Source organism: Budorcas taxicolor, chromosome 12 (assembly GCF_023091745.1).
Source record: "Budorcas taxicolor isolate Tak-1 chromosome 12, Takin1.1, whole genome shotgun sequence".
Lineage (NCBI taxonomy): Eukaryota > Metazoa > Chordata > Mammalia > Artiodactyla > Bovidae > Budorcas > Budorcas taxicolor.
In genome coordinates, this window is record NC_068921.1 from 22,870,729 (window position 1) to 22,887,808 (window position 17,080).

Below are 17,080 nucleotides of genomic sequence, written 5' to 3' on the forward strand. Positions count from 1 at the left end.
AGGCGCTGATATAATAATGATAGAAAGAAAGTGTGCAATAAACGTAATGCTCTTGAATCATCCCCAAGCCATCCCCCCACCACCCCACCACGATCTGGGGAAAAGTTGTCTTCCACTAAGCTGGTCTCTGGTGCCAAAAGTGTTGGGGATCGCCGGTTGCTCAAGAACTTCAGACCAAACCTGGGTTGCCTTCTAAAACACTCCTGACACAGGCCTGCAACTTGGGTGGACACTGATGGTGTTGGAGTTCACAGGTTTTTGAGTGCACGTTCCACTGGCGACAACTCTTATCCTTCCTTACTCTGACCTGAAATTCTCTTCTCCACTGGTAGTTCTATCCAGTGCGTTAGGCTTAGTGGTTCTGTTTCCGAAAGCTCCTTCAATTGATACATGGCTTCCACTTTTAATTAAACATTTTAATTATATAAGTAATCCAGGTTATTTGAAGAAAGAGTAGGGAATACAGAAAAGCCAAAAGAAAAATATATCCCTCAATCTTTCCGCATTTTGCTTTTAATAATTGCTGAGTAACGGCTTTTTTCAATTACATGGTAAAATTTTTGCACACACCAATCAAGGAGTGGCAGATTTGGCTAAGAGAGTTCTAGATAGCTAAAGACTGCACATCCTAAATTTAAACTTTTTACTACATGAAATATTTCCAAAGCAGATGATATAATTTAATGCCTTTAAGAAACACAGAGAAATGTATAATATTAAATTGCTTTTTGCAATATATATATATTTTTAAAAATACAGAGCACTGAGGGAGAAACTGTTGTCGTTGCTTAGGTTTCAGAGGGGTGATGCAGATAAAAGATGAATTTTTAAAAAATATTTATTTCTGACCATAGCCCACCAGGCTCCTCCATCCATGGGATTCTCCAGGCAAGAATGCTAGAGTGGGTAGCCATTCCCTCCTCCAGGGAATCTTCTTGACCCAGGGATCAAACCTGGGTCTCCTGCATCGCAGGCATTTTTTTTTTTTTTTTTTTTTAAACTGGCTGAGCCACCAGAGAAGCTCTTAAAAAAAAAAAAGAAAAGAAATCTATAATGTAGACTTTTTTGATGGTACGATATCAGTTTTACCAGTTGACCTAGTGAACGTCTGTTTGGCTTTCTGTGGAGGTAGCCTCCTTATGACACACTCACACCCTCGTGATAGCAACTAAGTCACAGGACCCCTCACCAGACATGGCAGGTATCCTGTATCTGTGCCTCCAAGGTAAAAGACACAGCATAGCTCTTACCTTTTCTCCCTGGAAATAAAGAAAAACAGAACCAAAACCCAGAAACACAACACCTGTCTTCTCTGTTTGTGGGTCTCTGTCTCTGTGTATCTCCTTCCCCTCCTTCCTCTTTCTCTCTCCTCTCCCCAGCTCTGCCATCACCACTTCGAATGTCTCTACCTGCTGACATGGTTGACGTTGCCCACAGCTCCAAATTCTATTCCTGTTCTTATATCTTCTGCTTCTCATCACTTTGCCCATACTCTTGCTTTTAAGAGAGACATTGATCTTTCAGAGACATAACTAGCAGAAAGCCATTTTCTTTTCATCCACCCTTTCACTTTAATTGGTGACTCAATCCAGAACAGCATTTAAGATACTTTCATTGGCCTTCTGATGCAGTGGAAACTGCTGAAAACTCATTTCTCTCTTTTCTCCTTGACCTCTGTTAGTAAAAACCTGGTGTTGCTGGCATCTGTTTGTGTGTGTGCTAAGTTACTTCAGTTGTGTCCAACTCTGTGTGACCCTATGGACCGTAGCCCGCCAGGCTCCTCTGTCCATGGAATTCTCCAGGCAAGAATACTGGAGCGAGTTGCCATGCCCTCCTCCAGGGGATCTTCCCAACCCAGAGATGGAAACCACCTCTCTTACATCTCTTGCATTGGCAGGTGAGTTTTTTAACCACGAACACCCCCTGGTGGAGAAGGCAATGGCAACCCGCTCCAGTACTCTTACCTGGACAATCCCATGGGTGGAGGAGCCTGGTAGGCTGCAGTCCATGGGGTTGCGAAGAGTCGGACAGGACTGAGGGACTTCACTTTCACTTTTCATTTTCATGCATTGGAGAAGGAAATGGCAACACACTCCAGTGTTCTTGCCTGGAGAATCCCAAGGACGGGGGAGCCTGGTGGGCTGTCATCTATGGGGTCACACAGAGTCAGACACGACGGAAGTGACTTAGCAGCAGCAGCAGCAGCACCCCTGGGAAGCCCAACAAAATAGTAATATTTAACTAATATTGAAACATGCATGCATACAGTTTGTGATAATTCTTTTTTAACTTCTTTCTTTATTGGAGTCTAATTGCTTTACAATGTTGGGTTAGTTTCTGCTGTACAACAAAGTGAATCAGCTATACATACACATGTATCCCCTCCCTCTTGAGCCTCCCTCCCACCTGCCCCCCCAACCCATCCCACCCCTCTGGGTAATCACAGAGCTCTGAACTAAGCTCCCTGTGCTTTACATTCAGTTTGTGATGGTTTCTCATGGGATCAGGAAATAACACTTCTTCCCCAACTGCAACAACAAACTGAGGGAGCGAAAAAGAAGTAGATGGAGACCAAAATATCATGATTATTACTGGTAATGGCTAAAATGGAGGATGTGGTTTAGTGAGTGGCAAGAGGCCTGCTAACGGAGCCCAGAGCTGGCAGACTCACCCACTCTCTGCATCTTGACCACAGGGACCAGAGAGGGCAGGCCTCCCTTATGGGAGAGTCACCCATGAGAGAGGAGCAGCCCTGACCTCACCCACTGGAGGGCGGGTTCCCCTCCAGTTGCCCCAAGAGCTCCAATGAGTGGAGAGAGGTAGGGTGAAATTAAATTTCTCCTGGGGAAAACCAGGAAACTGGTGAAGAGGCATTTTCATGCTCCCATTTCACATGGCTGTAATATGAAATTATTTACTTTAGAAAAATCAGTGCTTGTTAATTCCTCTTAGTATTATAATACCAAATTCAGCGTTTTGGTTTGGCTCTCCTCTGTTGTTGTTTAGTTGCTAAGTCTTGTCTGACTCTTTGCGACGTCATGGACTGTAGCCTGCCAGGCTCTTCTGTTGGCAGAAATTTTCCTGTTAAGAATAGAGGAACAGGTTGCAATTTCCTTCTCCAGGGGATCCTCCGGACCCAGGGATCAAACCTGTGTCTCCTGCATTGACAGGCAGGTTCTTTACCACGGAGCCACCTGGGAAGCCCATTGTTCTCTTAGACCATTGTGTTAGTATAGTCAGTGTATTGGTATGCAGTGCATCTTGTTTTGGTGAAGGAGGGTGGGATTTAAGATCTTTAAATATAATAGAACAGATCTTTGTGAATTCTCTTAGAAATTATGACTGACTGGTAGATATTATTATCTACACATACACAAAATTTCTATGAGCTTCATAGAAAGAGATAAAAAATTTTGTGTATTGATGCTTTTGAACTCTTGTGTTGGAGAAGACTCTTGAGAGTCCCTTGGACTGCAAGGAGATCCAACCAGTCCATTCTAAAGGAGATCAGCCCTGGGTGTTCTTTGGAAGGACTGATGCTAAAGCTGAAACTCCAGTACTTTGGCCACCTCATGCGAAGAGTTGACTCATTGGAAAAGACTCTGATGCTGGGAGGGATTGTGGGCAGGAGGAGAAGGGGACGACAGAGGATGAGATGGCTGGATGGCATCACCGACTTGATGGACGTGAGTTTGAGTGAACTCCGGGAGTTGGTGATGGACAGGGAGGCCTGGCGTGCTGTGATTCATGGGGTCGAAAAGAGTCAGACATGACTGAGTGACTGAACTGAACTGAACTGAACTGAACTGATGAAGCTTATTATATTCCTCTTTCTACATATTCTGGGAAAATTTTTTAAAAATCAGAAAACATGGTTGTAACACTGAAAAAGCCTAAGATGATTTTTTGATACTGGAAGAGAAAAGAAGCATGATTTAAAAGTAGCAAAAGTGTAACACGATTCAGTATTAAGCATAATTATGCACTGCTTTCAAATGCATATTGGGTCATGTAGCAAAAAAATATATATAATGTATTATGGACATTTCCCATTTTGATGGTTTAATGTGAAGTGTCTGCTATGTTAAATGTGATTTAACACTTCACATTTTTTCTGCTTATGAATAAGTTATTGATTTAAAATTTGTATGCTCCTTTAATTCATAAAAGAATAATCTAGAGAAATTATATGGCACTTTATATTTCCAAAGTAATTCACAAACTTTAAATGAATAATGCAGACAGCACCCCAGGGATCAGGCCACAGACTGTATGCATCTTATTTCCATGAGAGCTCCTGGGGAATATGGTCAGACAAATCACTATGTTTAGAAATTGTACATAATGAGACATGTGCAGTTTCTACAGGGAAGAGGAGACTTGAGTCTATAAAATGCATGAAAAAAAGTTCCTAGAAAATGAAATAGGTAACCTTACTTTAATAGGATGTCGGGCCAGCTATGGTAAATGTATGGGTACAAACAGGAGCCTAAGCATCCTACAAGCAATCCATAATCTCATCCAGAGGTGACCTGAAATGGAGACCAGGAAACCTGAAAGGTCGCCTGTCCCATGAGATTTTTTTATTCCCTATCAGTAAGATGGACAGCATAGCATAGCTGCTTAAACCTGTTTTAAGAAGGCATTTATGAAGGGTAGAGATGCAAACAAAAAGAACGGACTGTGGACATAGGGCCAGGGCTGGTGGGGAGGGGAAGGGGAGGCTGGGATGCACCAGGAGATTGAGGACTGACGTATATACACCTCCATGCGTAAAACAGATAGCTAGTGGGAATGTGCTGCATAGCCCAGGGAGCCCAGCTTAGTGCTCTGGGATGACCTGCAGGGGTGAGATGGTCTGTGTGGGAGGGAGGGGATATGTGTATACATATAGCTGATTCACTTCGTTGTACAGCAGAAACTAACACAACATTGTAAAATTAAAAAAATAAATCAGAGATACAGCCTCCTGAAGGAAATTAGAAAAAGCACTTTCCATTCAGGCTTGGATATGTTTTATTGGAACAAAATTTCAATAAAAGGTGGGCTTAATTTATAGGGAAAAAAAAAAGGATGGCATTCATGAAGGGAATGGGTAGCTTAGGAAAGAAGTGTCAAAAAGGAAGCATTTACCGTGGTCTCTACTTATTTTCGGCTTCCCAGGTGGCTCAGTGGTAAAGGACCTGTCTGCCAATGCTGGAAAAACCAGAGACATAGGCTTGATCCCTGGGGTTGGGAAGATGCCCTGGAGAAAGAAATGGCAACCCACTCCAGTATTCTTGCCTAGAGAATCCATGGACAGAGGAGCCTAGCAGGATACAGTCCATCAGGTCGCAGAGTTGAATGTGACTGAGCACATTTTGTCAACTACCTTCAAAGCTCTTTCCATTTCTATCGCCGAGTTTTAAGGGGGGTCTATGTCTCTAACCCATGCTATAGATGACGAATGCCTGCTGCAGCCACCAACTGCTGGAGAACGAACTCCCCCTTGACACTGTTCTGCCCTCTGTCTGCTCTGCTTAGTGTCAGGCTCTAATCCACTTTACTGTGGTTTTGGCGGTGGCTTAGAGGGTAAAGTGTCTGCCTGCAATGTGCGAGACCTGGGTTCGATCCCTGGGTCGGGAAGATCCCCTGGAGAAGGAAATGGCAACCCACTCCAGTATTCTTCCTGGAGAATCCCATGACGGAGGAGCCTGGTGGGCTACAGTCCATGGGGTCACAAAGAGTCGGACACGACTGGGCGACTTCACTTTCACTTTCACTTTCATGGCGAAAGAACAGTTAGTTTGAATAGTCCAGCAGGTATGTACTTATTGCTACTCCCAGATTTAAACAGCTAAGTGTTGTCGGTCTCACCCAAGGGAAGTCTGAGGATAATGCAGGAGCCTAAAAGTGATACTATGGATCCAGACTCACTATTTTGCTCCATTATTCTTAGTGCATGGGCTTGGTCCTCACGCTTGTCACCTCGTGGTTGAAAGACGCCTGTTGCGAAGGTGTACACATCCATTTTCTAGGGCTCAGGAAAGAGGATGTGGCTGTGATGGGCCCAGCAGCCCTCCCCTTGCCTCTCCTTGGGTAGCACTGTCAAATGACCCTCAAACTTGAAGAGAGGCTGGGAGAGGAGATTTTAGCTTTCATTGCTTTGATGGGAGAGAAAGATATGGAAGAAGAGGGTTGCGAATAGAAACCATATCAGCCAAAATATAGTGACTGCCACAAACGTAAACCAAAGAAGTCTCTTTACAACCTTTCCTTGATGGGCAGAAGTGATTGATTCCATGGTGTTTCCTATATTTCACCATCACATTTCTTCCCTAATTTCACATAGCACACTTTCTCTGTTTGAAAGTAAAATACCCACTCTGTAGGCCACACTAGGAAATGAAAATCATCACAGTAATATTGATTTGTTTATGAATTCCCTCAGTTAATGTTCAAATTACTGAGTATCTATCTTCTATTGCCAAACACTGGGATACAATGTTGACTAATTTTAATCACTGAACATATGTTTTCTCTGTACAGTGCTTTATCAATTAGAACTGCTTTCAGACACTAAAAAGCAGACAAGTCAAATAACTGTAACTTAAAACTATTAATAATCTATGACTCACTTCTAAAACATTCAGAAGGAGGTGTGTGGCGCCACAACTTTAGGGGGCTAGGACTGTATCTCTGTGATTCCCCTCATGGTTACAAGAAGGCTGCCATAGCTCTAAACATCTTATTCTTGAATAATGGTAGCCAAGATGGTTGATGAACTGTTTTCTCATGCCTCCTTCTTTTAGCAGAAAATACAGTCTTTTCTAGGGGACACCTCAGCTGATTCACTGTCTAGAATAGGGTGAGGTGTTGACCAAAAGTATCGAGTGAATAAGGGAGAAAGTAAGAGAAAGTAAAAGTCACTTAGTCATGTCCAACTTATTGCGACCCCATGAACTAACTATACAGTCCACGGAATTCTCCAGGCCAGAGTACTGGAGTGGGTAGCCTTTTCCGTCTTCAGGGGATCTTCCCAACCCAGGGATTGAACTCAGGTCTCCTGCATTGCAGGCAGATTCTTTACCAGCTGAGCTACCAGGGAAGCCCGAATAAGGGAAAGGGGACTGGGAATTAATATTGGGCACCCAACCAAGAGTGTTGTCACAGGTGCTTAATAAGTTTTCCACATATTTTTACATTCATGATCTCATGACTCAACGGGACTACCATCTAAAAATGCTAGAAACTCAAGCCTGAAATAAGAGGTATGAGCTGCATCGGCTTTGTGAGAACTTCTGGCTGGAATGTAATTTAAAGATCCTTTGAAGGTGCAAATTTAATGAAAGGGTTTTAAAGATAATGCAGTCTGCCTATAAAGTAAGTATACAAGATCTCAAGGAGTAATTCAGATGATTTTGTAGTTTGGGACGATCATTACATGGTGGAATGAAATGAGAAATCAAGATACATGGATTCAAGGTTCAGCTTTGGGTAAGACACTGGAAAAATTCAGAGGCTCTGCTTCCTCATTTGTAAAGTTATATAGTTGAACAAAATTAGATAACCCTGAAACTTTTTCTCAAATATAAGATTAACTATATAATCACGATGCTAGAAGTCATGAAGCAGAATCATCTATTTCTGACCTCTTTTCACAAATAAGAGAACTTAGGCTCAGAAAGGTGACCACTTGTCCAAACTGGTGGCTCAGATGGTAAGAATCTGCCTGCAATGCAGGAGACCGGGCTTTGATCCTTTGGCTGGGAAGACCCCCTGGAGAAGGCAAAGGCAACCCACTCTAGTATTCTTGCCTGGAGAATGCCATGGACAGAGGAGCCTGGTGGGTTCCAGTCCATGGGGGTCCCAAAGAGTCGGACACGACTGAGCTAGTAACACAATCATTTCTAAGATAGAAATTTTTGAGTCCTAGTATATAATACACTATGCTTTCACAAGTAATTGATGCTGTATCCTGACAGACATTTTTTTTAAAGCCTCCTCCTCTATCTTTATTTTCATGTTAGGCAGAATCTCTTCAACAGCATTTACTCTGTTTAATAGTTCAGATAATGAGATTTTTCGAAGTCCACCTTTTAGTTGTAAGGTCGCAGGCAAATTACTTAACCTCTCTGTAAAATAATAATTGCACCTCCTTCATATTTTTTTTCCTTTTTATTTTGAGGACCAGATAAAATAATCTATCAGGGAGACTTAGGGGTACTTCCTTGGTGGTCTAGTGGTTAGGACTCCTATCTTCCACTGCAGGGGGCCCAGGTTTGATCCTTGGTGGGGAAACTAAGATCTCACGTGCAAGGCCAAAAAAAAAAAAAAGGACGGTGTAGGGACTGAGACACAGCAAGGACTTAATCTCAACAAGCCATCTCGGTGCTTCAAACACCAAATAGAGAAGAGCATCCTGGACCAACATCCACAGCGGGAATGTGGAGAGTGAGTCCAAATGTCATTCTCATTATTTTGTCTTTATGGAGTCATACCTTTTACCTGCACATTATACAGATCTAAAGGCTCTGTGTTAAAAACCAGGTTAGGATACAGAACTGAAAGAGCAATCATTATCACACAGTCACTGAGCTCATTAACCAGCACTTGTACAAAACAAACAAAAATAACTTAAATCAAGGCATTTCATCAGGGACTCCAATCATGAATGGGCTGAGGGGGGAACAGGGAACAGTCTGACATTTTATTGAAACTGGCATTCTCAACCTCAGAATGTCGATATTTTGGGATGGATAATTCTGGGAGGCTGTCCTGTACCTGGTAGGGTATTTAGTTGCATCCCTGGCCTTTCTGCTCACCAGATATTAGCTGGATTGCCCTGGTCATGATGATCAAAAATATCTCCACATCCTGCAGACTATTCCCTGGGAGGGGTTCTCTTGCTTGAGAACCACTGTGGTAAAGCTTGATATGGAAGTACATTTTTGTCTTTTTTTTGGCAGGGGGGTGAGAAGGTTCTCATCAGTTTCATCATATTCTTAAAAAGGTCTATGACCTCATAAAGAGTGGGAACTAATTACACAAAGCCTCTCAAATTAATAGTATAAGCGTGTACATCCCCATCTGTAGTAGTAAAACAAAAATGTGCACCACCATGGCTAATTAAAATGGTGTACTTTGAAAATTTACTATGAAATCTATATCTATCCAGCGATTTCTTTCAACTTTTGAAAAAGCACAAAAACTGTATGTGGGGAAGTAGCTACTTCACAAACTGCTATTCCCAGATGGCAGGGTTCTTAAAATACCGCCTTCAGCAAGGACTCCCACAGTCGGCTGAATGTGGCTCTCAGCTTCCAAACGGGTTAGCGCTAAGGACAAGCAAAAAAGACCTGACGTCCAGAGGGGGAATCGAAACCAGTGTTTTCTAGGTAAAGAAATTCAATGGAGGTATTGATTGCAAGAGTGATTGGACAGAAGGTGGAAGGGAAGAGAGGGAGGGGAAGAGAGAGGAGAGAGACAGACAGAAACAGAAAGGGGAGAGAGGGGACAGACAGGGAAAAACGCTTTGAAAGAGGTTCCCAAAGAGGAGGTCTCTTGGGAGAGGTTTGCTGGAATCTTCCCCTGCATTTTTCCCTCTGGCTTGGCTGGAAAGGCGGCTGCCAGACGGAACCCCAGAGGGGGCTCTCTGCTCTCTGCCTCCCATTCCCACGCCCACACTGGCCTTGCTCACCCTGGCCTTGCTCACCCCCTTCCAAAGTGACCACATCCCAGGAAAGCTCGGAAGGAATCACTGCACCAGTCTAGAACCCTGCTCTCCATCTCCATCTCCTAAAGGCGGTCGGAAGCCGGAGCTTAAACCCCAAACACCAGACTCAGGAGAGCAGCCAGGGAGCCGTGTCTCAGCTCCCAGAACCCGCCTTCCCCCCCGTCCCGCCGGGGAGCACCCCGGAGGACTAGCAACTTTCTCCCCCACTTCTCAGTCTGTCTGCCTCCATCCCACTCTCGCGTTGGAGCAGTGACGGTGCGAGGAGAGCAGGAGGGGGCTCGGGGCCGGAGGGGCCGAGGAAGCCGCCCGGGTTGAGGGGGGTGAGGTGGGAGGGGACCCCGGCTCCAAGGGGCCGCGCCCCCTCCCCGCCCCGCGCGCCGGGAGAGTCCCCGCCGGCAGCGCCCGGGCCGCGTCCGCTCCGGGTCCCGGCGGCCGCGAGGGGAGGGGACAGGCGAGAGGAGGGCCGGGCGGCGGAGGGGAGGAGGCGCTGCGTGCCTCGCCTGCCAAAGGCAGATCAGATCGGCTCCTCCGCCCGTGAGCCCCGGCTCCCCGCGCGCCGCCCCAGCGCTCCGCCCGAGCCGCCGCCGGAGAGCCGGAGCCGCGCGGGCTGCCCGGGCGCGGCGCCGCGCGTCCTCCCGGAGACCTCCGCCCCCTGCCGGCCCCTGCGCGCCCCTCCCGCGGCCGGCCCCGGAGGCTCCGCGGCTGTCGGGGACCGAGGCGAAGAAGGAAGGACGGTCCGGCGCGCCGTGGATGCCCCGCCGGGGAGAGACAGCAAGTTGTGAGTGCGCCCCGGCCCCGGGAGGGAGGGCGGCCGCCGCCCGCCAGCCATGTGAGTCCAGCGCGCGGCTGCCCCGGGGCGCGGGCTCCGCGCTTTTCTCTCTCGCCCCTCGTCCCCGGACGCTGGAGTTGGGCTGCTCCCGAGGCTCCGGACTTCCTGAGCTGGGCTCCCCGCCGGCTCGCCCGGCCCGCCGCGTCCGTCTGCCTCCCGGGCGGGGTGGGGGACCCCATCCTCACCTCCTCCCTCCGCGCAGGGCCGGCTGGAAAATGTCCCTCTTCCCCTTTGGGGAGTTAAAGAATCGTTGTGTGTCTTCGGGGTGGGGGTGGGTGCGGCCGTTGCGGGGGGCTGGCTGGCTAAGGGCTTGTCTGGTCTTACCCCTCACCCCGGGGTGCCTGGCCCCAACCCGAGGTGAGAGCCCCCTCCCCACCCACTCAGTGCCCCCTCGCCGCGTCTGCCCCAGCCTTAGGGCCCAGGCAGACCAACTTCAGCGACTAATGCTGATGCTGACAGCAGTTGACAAGATTAAAAAAAAAAAAAAGTAGCCGGAGCTCCCCTGGAGTGAGCGACACACTGGAGTGGAAAAGGGGCGGTGGGTGGAAAGCAAAGGGCAGGGGCGAGAGTTGGAAAGGAGAGGGGGAGGATTTGAGATGGACTCTGAGAGCTGGAGTCCTGGGAATGAAACTGTGGGGTGCATGGGCTCTGGGCGTCTGTGTTCTTTATGAAAAGTAGGAAAAGTGGTTCTAAGGAACTCTGAAAGGGAGGGCAGGATGCAAGTGGAACCCCTGGAATGACTGGAAGGTATGGACTCTTTTTCAGATGAGACACAGTCATTCATTCAGTGGGAAAGATGTTCCAATAATTTAATTAGAAGCAATTAATCAGAATTGCAGATATGAAAATGAGTCGTACACAGGCTTTCTTTTGTTGACACTAGAGAAGATAGTTGAGACTGAAGGCATTCCCAAACACTACTGAATAAGCATGGCAAGACGCCTTAGAGTCCCATCCACTGTGTATGCCTAGACAGTCTGTAATTGTGAAAATGAGCCTAATTATTTTGTTCAGGCTCGTGCAGAGAGTTAATGCACCTAAAGGAACACAGAAAAGTTGCTGCAAATTATGAGCGTGAACTTGTAAGCTAACTGAACAAACATGCTATGGTTATTTTAGTATAACATTCAGAATTCTGTTTACAGCCAGTGAGAATGCTACATTCTTTTTAACGTGAGTATATGAAATGAATTCACTGGCTTGGCAAGTAGGAATAAGTCATGCATTTCTTTAGGTAAGTAGCTGTCCGAGTTAATTAGGGAACATATGTAGGAGATAAAGACGTGAAAAAGCTTTGAGCCAGTCTGACAAAATTTGAATTACGAAGAAGTTGATAGAAAGGGTTCTTCTCACTTTTGAACTATGGAGGTGTCTCTGAATGGGTGTTAATTGAAAGTTGCAGACCAACTGAGTTGGTCTTATCTTTTCTGTAAAGACATTTAACCTTTAATGTTATGGTTTTTCCAGGGACCAGCATCCTTACTGCAGAGAATGGGAAGTTGATGTCCAGTAAGACTGAGGATCCGTTCTGTTAGTAGCCACTCTCCCATCACAGAACTGTGGATTACCCGCGGGAAGCCGGTAGTTTGACAGCCTTTACTTCTTCCTGCAGACCCGGAACAGTTACTTTGGATCCTCCTTGCCCTGTCAGGTGAAAGATGGCATCCAGTCTGACTTGCACCGGGGTCATCTGGGCTCTGCTCTCCTTTCTTTGTGCGGCCACCTCCTGCGTGGGGTTCTTCATGCCTTACTGGCTCTGGGGATCACAGCTGGGCAAGCCCGTGTCCTTCGGCACTTTCCGGAGGTGCTCGTATCCCGTGCACGATGAGAGTCGGCAGATGATGGTGATGGTTGAGGAGTGTGGGCGCTACGCCTCTTTCCAGGGCATTCCCAGCGCCGAATGGAGGATCTGTACCATCGTGACCGGCCTAGGCTGTGGCCTTCTCCTCCTGGTGGCGCTCACCGCCCTCATGGGCTGCTGTGTGTCGGAGCTCATCTCCCGGACGGTGGGCAGAGTGGCCGGAGGAATTCAGTTTCTGGGGGGTAAGTGACTTCGGTCAACTTCACTTGTTTACTGGAATCCCGGAGCAATATTGAAAACTGTGTTCCAGCTGTCTACTGAGATTATGGTAATTGACACTTGGAACGGTAGGGGGATGTGGATATAGAGTGGCTTTGGGGACAGATAGCCAAAGTCAGAGATTCTTTACCGGAATTGCTTTATAAACATCAAGAGCTCTTAATTTCCATATATCCCCAAACATGTACATCATTGGTCTGCTAAGTACCACCTCTGTGAGGCAGTAACGTCTAGGTTGTTTATAATGTTGGAGAGGAGACAGTTTGGATTTTATAGCTACTGGCTCTTTACGATCAACAACCAGCAATTACAGTATCCGTGCCTTTCTCGAATCCTGAGATCTTAAGAGATGAAAACTTCACAAAAAGTAGAAAAGGTTTTTGATTCAACATTGTCACCATAAGCCTTTAATGCTCTTTGTTGGATATAAAATTGAGCCTTGCCCCATCTTAAATTATATTTCTAAATAAGTGATTACAGTTTTAAATGAGCGATCAGTTTTACATGAACAATTATGAATTTCACTATGCCACAAATATAGGCTTAATTACTTTGTTAGGACTGCTTTTACTGTGAAGGAAAAAAAAAGGAATTTTTAGCAAGTGATGTCTGCTTGTTTCAAATGGACTGGCTAGTCTCACTAACACCAGAAAAGGTTTGATTTTTACTTGGGTTTCCTCCAACATGTATTGCTTCAATATTTCTGGTCATATGGTTTTAATTATACTTTATTTATTTTCCGCTGTGCCTTTCACCTCCATTTTTCAACCTGACGGGCTGAACTTGTCTGATTTAGAATCCGCCTTGGTGAAATATGACAACCTCTGCAGATAGTACAGAACACGGGGAAACAGGAAGCTAGGAAAACATATAAAATATATTTGTAACTTCATTGCAAAGTAAGAGTCTGCGACCCGGCTCTTTCTTTGGGTGCTCTCTTGCAGTCTTTTGTGAAAAATCCAGAAGAGGAAAAAACACTACAAATAGAGTCCTCAGATAGAGTCTACATATTGGAGACATCCCAACAGATGATTTCAGATTATCTAATATTAAACTTTCAAGTAACGTGTTGAGTATGAAAATTCTTGTGCTGAAAATGCAAGGGGCCCAGAGTTCTGTGTTTTGGAGTAAGAGATCCAGTTGTTTGCAGTTCTTTATTTCCTTACCAGATGTCACTTTGTTCTCATCTATTTGTTCCCTGTGGTTTTGCGGCTCACTCTGCCCTGGGAGGTAATTGGGGGGCTTAACTGTCCTTCCTTTACTGTTCAGCGTTGAGCGCAAGTCTTGGTGTGATGTATAGATTCCTACAGAAGGACAGTACCGGAAAGCCATTAGGAAACGGAATGAGGTTTTTGCAGAGAGTGGAAATACAAATCCGGAGCTAAAAACTTGTTGATACCTCAGATTTGAAAAACAGAACTAATGCCAGGAATATTTTAAAGTGTTTTTTTTTTCTTTAAGAATAAACTTTTGACTTGCTGTTTGTGTTTCATTTGGCTCAGGAAAAATACTTGGACAGTTTCTTTTTCTCCTGGTAAATATTACTTTTCATTTTTTCCTCTTCACTTTGGGGCAGAGGCTACTATGATTTCTGGCAGAACAGGAAAGTGCTTGCGAAGAGGAATCAGTTTTTATTGATTACCTTTAAATGTCTCATGCAAGAAGGCAACAGGAAGTAAATCTGAGACTCGTGAGATTTATGCTTCTCTCTCTAAGCTATCTATAGATTTGGAAGAATTATAGAGCTTAATGTTCTACTTTACAGAAAACTCAAGGGGAAAGACCATTGTAGAAGTTATATATACTTTTAAAAGGCCTGTTTTTTCCCTCGTATATGCTCTTCATATGCTCTTCATGAACTCTCACTTGTTAAGAGTTACTGACATTGAGCTGAGGATATAGATTCTTATTAGCATGTCTCAAATAGATTTCTCATATCCTGCAGAAAATAATTCTGAATATGAAACCTCAGGGCTTTTCTGATTCAAACCTTTTGGGACCCGAGTAAGTAAATATATCCCCACTACCCAAGACAGTCATCATTTTAGAATTAAAAAATAACTTGAGCTACAGAAAGGATTTTGAAAAGTTTGCCATTAATCACTACCACTTTAGTGATAGACCAGTTGACCAAAAAAGTGCTTCAGAAAGAATTCCTCCTGTTCATTTCATACTTGTTCAAGTTTTTATGCATAAAAACTTGAGTGATAAATGGGTTTCATAAAGATAGCACAATACCAAATCACTGAGTTCTGTGAATGTAATCAATGTCTGTGCTTTCAAAATACAGTCAACATTACAGGGCACTCTGCTATAAGGTGGATTCTCCTTCTAAAAAATGATCCACCCAGAAAGGTTATGTTTAGCTAAACTTAGGATTGCTCCAAAAGCAACAGGAAGCGGGAGAATGGCTGAGTGCAGAAGCATCCTGCTGAACTCCGCCTGCTGGGTCCAGAGTGTGCACATATGGTGTAACATCAGGCAGTAAAACCCCTGCAGTACTTTGGAACTAGTTAAAGGACACAGTGTCAGCTTCATTCTGAATCGTCTTGCTATGGTTGCTTAGAGGTTAAAATGTCACCTGCAAACGAATGGAACGACACAAAGGGGGCACTGTGGTCCACGGACATTTACCACCTATAAAAGAAGTCCTCCCAGGAGTCAGTGGCTTCTGCCTTTCTCGCAGTAACTTGCTCATAAACTTTAATTGCCACCATCTCCATCTTATATTTTAAGTCATGTCTTTGTCATAATTTTTAAAAACCAGCTTGGGTTGAGTTTTATCCTCAATTGAATTTTTAACAGGAAGGTAGAAAGCCTTTGAAAAGTATCACGTCTAGTAAAAATGTTCACATGCTGAAAGTGTAGTTATGGTGTTATGAGAAGATAGAGGTTGTAACGTTTTTGTTTGTGGAACGCAAAATTATGTCCTTTCCGATACATCATTAAGTACTTTAATAGACTTTTTAAAGCTTAATACCAAACTTTTGACGTATGCGTTAGAAAAATACCTTCTTTACGGGCTCTGTAAATGAAGCATGTAAGAACACTGCAAAGATATATTAAGGCTATCTTAAGTTCAAATGAGCTGACTCATTGGAAAAGGCCCTGATGCTGGGAAAGATTGAAGGCAGGAGGAGAAGGGGACGACAGAGGATGAGATGGTTGGATGGCATCACCGACTTGATGCACATGAGTTTGAGTTAGTGATGGACAGGGAGGCCTGGCGCGCTGCAGTCCATGGGGTTGCAAAGAGTTGGACACTACTGAGCGACTGAACTGAAGTTTGCCCACTGGTGCTTGTAATTGTCAGGGTCCGAATCTGTAGATTTCATCTTTGGAAATTGCTGGTGTTATAATGAGAGGGCACGGAAGAGTCCCAAATTGGCATTATTCCATATTTCGTTTGGATGCGAGTTGCATATGTGTTTAAAATGAGTGTAGAATGCAAATCAGTAGTAAACAACTACCTTTCCAGTTGAGACACTGTTCTGTTCAGAGAAGCCAGGCGAGACCATCTCGTCAACTAATTGATGGTTAAGTGCCACTCACGACAGTAATGACTACAGAGTGCTTCTTGCCACAAACCCATCTCTGTGCTGAAAGCATCATGGCCTCTCCAGAGCCCCTTGCTGTCGGGCTCCACCTGGACTGGTCCTTCATCCTTTGGGATGAGGGGTCGCAGCATCTCTTCCCCTTGCTCCACTTTCAACCTGATCAGACATACGATTTGTCCCGTTATGCTTTCCTTCACATCCGGGTTCTCTGTCACTTGACAGCTGAGAAATAAGGCAAAAAAGTGTTGGTGTGTTAATGGGCACCGTACCTTTTAGTGACAGTGTCCTCACCGTAAGAAGTTGCTCTAATTTTTAAGAAATCCAGGCATTTCCTGGGCCAGTTGGGGCAACAGGCAGAGCTCTTCTTGCTCCTCTTTAAATTACATCTTAGAGATCACGAACTACTGTTTCCTGCTTCTTCTAACCTTACCGTGTAAAGTCCAGGTGAGTTACTTTGAGCCGCTTAAAAGCCACTATACCCATGATGTCCAAATCTTCACTTCCTTCTTGTGGAGTAGAGTCTTTCTAAGAGAATCATCTGATTTTTAACTTACTTCCCTTTGCTGCCACCGGCTAACACAGTGCTAGCTGATGCTTCTGAGGTCAGGGTCTGTCTGGACTGGTGAGCTTCACTAACACATTTGTTGCTGTCTAGTCGCTAAGCTGTGTCCGACTCTTTACAAACCCATGGACTCAGCACGGCAGCCTTCCCTGCCCTTCACTCTCTCGAGGTTTGTTCAAATTCATGTCCATTGAGTCGGTGATGCCATCCAACCATCTCATCCTCCGTCGCCCCCTTCTCCTGCCTCAATCTCTCCCAGCATCAGTCTTTTCTAATGAGTCACTTCTTCGCCTCAGGTAGCCAAAGTACTGGAGCTTCAGCATCAGTCCTTCCAATG

At 45.2% G+C, this 17,080-nt stretch overlaps 1 protein-coding gene across 2 annotated transcripts in view; it reads left to right on the forward strand.

Moving 5' to 3' along the window:
• Positions 1-10,379: 10,379 nt before the first annotated feature.
• The window catches only part of LHFPL6 (LHFPL tetraspan subfamily member 6), a 234,923-nt gene continuing 228,222 nt past the window's right edge, over positions 10,380-17,080 (forward strand). The window contains exons 1-2 of one of the 2 annotated variants that reach the window (XM_052650193.1): positions 10,380-10,493; positions 12,012-12,587. In XM_052650193.1, coding sequence (XP_052506153.1) covers positions 12,203-12,587 — 385 coding nt within the window. In that variant the 5' untranslated portion in view covers positions 10,380-10,493; positions 12,012-12,202. Of the gene's footprint in view, positions 10,545-12,011; positions 12,588-17,080 lie in introns of both variants that reach the window. The other variant, XM_052650192.1, reaches the window with a different exon arrangement.